This window comes from Anguilla anguilla, chromosome 18, assembly GCF_013347855.1.
Source record: "Anguilla anguilla isolate fAngAng1 chromosome 18, fAngAng1.pri, whole genome shotgun sequence".
NCBI classification, from domain to species: Eukaryota; Metazoa; Chordata; class Actinopteri; order Anguilliformes; family Anguillidae; genus Anguilla; species Anguilla anguilla.
This window is the reverse complement of record NC_049218.1, coordinates 10,157,903-10,161,239: the sequence shown is the minus strand read 5'-3', so window position 1 is coordinate 10,161,239 and position 3,337 is coordinate 10,157,903. Positions and strand designations below refer to the sequence as shown.

The 3,337-nt window shown below is 43.6% G+C and overlaps 1 protein-coding gene across 1 annotated transcript; it reads right to left on the bottom strand.

Moving 5' to 3' along the window:
- Window positions 1-1,481: 1,481 nt before the first annotated feature.
- Window positions 1,482-3,106, bottom strand: prr18 (proline rich 18). The gene has a single exon (XM_035399711.1). The coding sequence runs from the start codon at window positions 2,922-2,924 to the stop codon at window positions 2,136-2,138; it is 789 nt and encodes a 262-aa protein (XP_035255602.1). The 5' UTR covers window positions 2,925-3,106; the 3' UTR covers window positions 1,482-2,135.
- Between the last annotated feature and the right edge of the window lie 231 nt (window positions 3,107-3,337).

Genomic DNA, 3,337 nt, shown 5'->3' with positions numbered 1-3,337 from the left:
TCCATTTTCCAGTCTTCCATCAGACAGCACAGATAACATCATATGACAGCACATAAATGTTTGACTCAGGGGATAATATGAGAAGAAGCTGCTGAACACAAGTTTGAAAATAAACAGACACGGTCTTTACACAGTAACTTCCCTTAAATTAATTATGCTTGAGTGAAAGTGGAATGCATCGGAATGCAAAAACCGTTGCTAGCTATTTTCACATGCCTCTTACTGTATATACTGCACATAGCCTAAAAATTCATGCAGAAAGTTAAGTAGAGGTATTTTAGTTTAATGCTGAAGCCAGACATTCCATTAATATTTAAGTCCTAGAAAAAACTGTACATTTCATGGATATGACAAAGATGAATTGCAGCCAATTTGTCTAGCTATGTTCAAACAAAGGAATTTGTTCAGTGTTAGAGCCTACACTGTTGGCTACCATATTTACTTTTCCGCTGGACAAATAGGAACAAACTAAGCTTATTGCACATTGATAATTAGGATAACATTTTACAGCACTGGTGTTTAATTAACCCCCCTCCCCTCCCCCGGCCTCCTAGAATCCATAATCCAAAGGGCAGAACTGTATGTACAAATCGAAATTTGTCCTACAGCTCTCTGTGTTTACGTCTAGTTGCCATGGTGAGAACAGGTCCACTCTCAAATTAGTTCCTCCCACTTGGAACAGTTCTCATTTTCCTCAAGTCTTGGAACCGGGCCAAATCATCCCTTGACCGGAGGGTGCAGGACATATAGGCCTAGTGTTTCTGCATTCCTTTCACAATCTTAGCCAGGCTATGTATGTTTCCTTGACAAAAATATTATTGTTATCGTGCATATTCCACAAAAACCAACGGGTAACTGGACCTACATTCATCGTATCCTTTATTTGATTTCCTTCTGAAAATTTAACCCACAACATTCCCTGCTTTAAAATATTCAAGGAATAATTGATACAATTCAGGGTGCCCATTGGTTCTATGTTGACACAGAAAAGGCAAGCGACTGATGGGGAAAATCATATAGCTTTACTGAAATAGCCTAATTTACGTTTATTGTTAACTTAATGCTATGGCTTGCCAATCAATCACTGTTATGTGTCAACGCCATTCATTGCCTGCAGGAGAAATGTTGCTACAGCTACGAGTCCCAAGCAAACCTTATTAGGTCGAGGTGTAAGCGGTTTAGCTTACTAACAAGAACACAAACGGCTAAGCTCTCCTTAGAGAGAATAAGGTTTCAAAAGAGATCCAAGTCACACATGATTTTTGACAGGAGTGCCGACAAAACTGTTACGTTTTCCAATGCGTCCCGATAACTATTTAAATTGCGGACTTTGCAAAATCTAGACAGACGGTGAGCTATAAGTCCCTTTGTTGTCGGATCCTATTTAAGTTATTGAATTTACGGAAAGATGTCAGTCAACTGAGACATCTTGCGCATTACCCGCGTTTTTAAGACACCACGACTCAAAGATATAGACTCAATTTACATATTGTTCACACGTTTTATTGCGTATAAACAGTTTAAAAAGGACGGGAAATGATAACAAAAACACTTGTGCAAACAATTACCCTTCGCTACCCTGCATAATAAATACTGTACAAAGATGGCGTGACTTTATATACATTGTTGTAGTTCATATAACACCCTTTCCACTGCGCACTCTACATTTACATGGCTGAGTGATAAAAATCTAAGTCATTTGTTAGACTGGCCGAAGGCGCGTAAACGTCGCCTCTGTCGCTGACAGCTTTTGTTCGGCTGCACAAAGAAAGGGACCCCATTTACGGGAGGTACGTTACAAGTGGATTCCTCCTGTTGATCTCGACATTTCCCGGATTCACGTTTTAATTCTTCATATTCCAATGGAATGTTCAATCACGGAACTCCTAACATAAAGGCGCCTCCTTGAAAATAACACAGCCATGTGCAAGAAAGCGCATATAGCAGCCGAAGTAACGGCAATGTCTGTGTACAACGGATAGACAAACATAAGCACTGTTCTCACACCAGACAAAGAAACGTTGCGCTTAGATGTGTTTACAGATCGGACCTTCTGGTTTGTGAGCAATGTCCCCTGGTCTGTTTTATTGAGTAGGTAATCCTGCCTTTCGTTGGAAATAAAAAGTGTTCAGTTATCAGCTTTTTAGATGCGGAAGAGTGGCCAGTTTGTCCACTTTCCCAAAGGCAGCGGCACTTTCCACTCCTTTGAGCCACTCTTTGCATTTCCTCACGACTGTTTCGTCCACATCACCGTCCTCCTCTTCGTACTCCACGTCGTCATATTTATACTGATCATTTAACAGCGATATTTTAACGATGGCGCTAATGTCTTCAGGGCTCTCCAACTTGGCAACAGGAACGTTCGTCTTGGATGCTCCCTGCGCCCGCCTGGAAGGGAAGACACGGCGGTGCCGAAAGTCTGCAGAGGCGCAACACTTCTGTTGCTTTGCCATCATCTGCTTCTCCAAGTTGCGCTTCTGAATGACGAGAATGGCCTCTGGGGTGAGGCTGAGAGAGAAGTGGATTTCCTCTACACCGTCGCCCTTGGCAAGGGAACTCCGCGAGGAATGCTTGCTGCTCTTCTGCGTGGCGGACTCCCCGGAACTCGAGCGCGGCACGCTATCGCAAGAGTTTGCCAATGGTTTTGGTAACGTCAACCAGGAGTTCTTGTCCTCCATTCCCAGAGTACCAGGTGCTACGTGTGTGGGAAGTTTGCTCTTCTGTGGTTGTGGCTTTCGCCCCAGCTGTTTCAGATTCGCCGATGGCCAAGACGTAGATAGTTTCTCCTTTTCAGAATCATTCTCTTCTTTCATTTTACTACTAAGCAGAGACTGGGGCGGCACGATGTTGGGTTTCTTTTTCCTGAAGAGTTCCTTCCCGGGCGACGTGATCCGCTGGTGCAGATTAATTGGAGGAAAAGGCATCTTGTAGTAGGTTTAGACAGGTCAGGCACTCTGTTGTAGAAAAATGTTCATACGGCAAGATAGCGACGAGTGTTGTACCAATGGCATCATCCGGAAAACTTAGCAAAAGATTCAGAAGCGTTCCTGAGCTGACACCCTTCGCACTGGCTGTGGCCGCGCGCCTGCTGTCTGCGCTTTATTTGCTGGGCGGAGGTAGGCGTGGCCAAAATATGGTTCTAAAGCACGCGGCTGAAGACAACAGTAACAAAGCCACGTTACCTAAACAGCTCTAGTCTGTGTCTGCTGCGAGACAAAACTGGACGCTTTACGAGCCCACGCAGCACAAATCTACCACAAATACAGCTTCGATTGCTTGATCAAATCAAATGTGCCTAACAAAAAAGACGTTACGATAAAGAATGAATAAATAAACA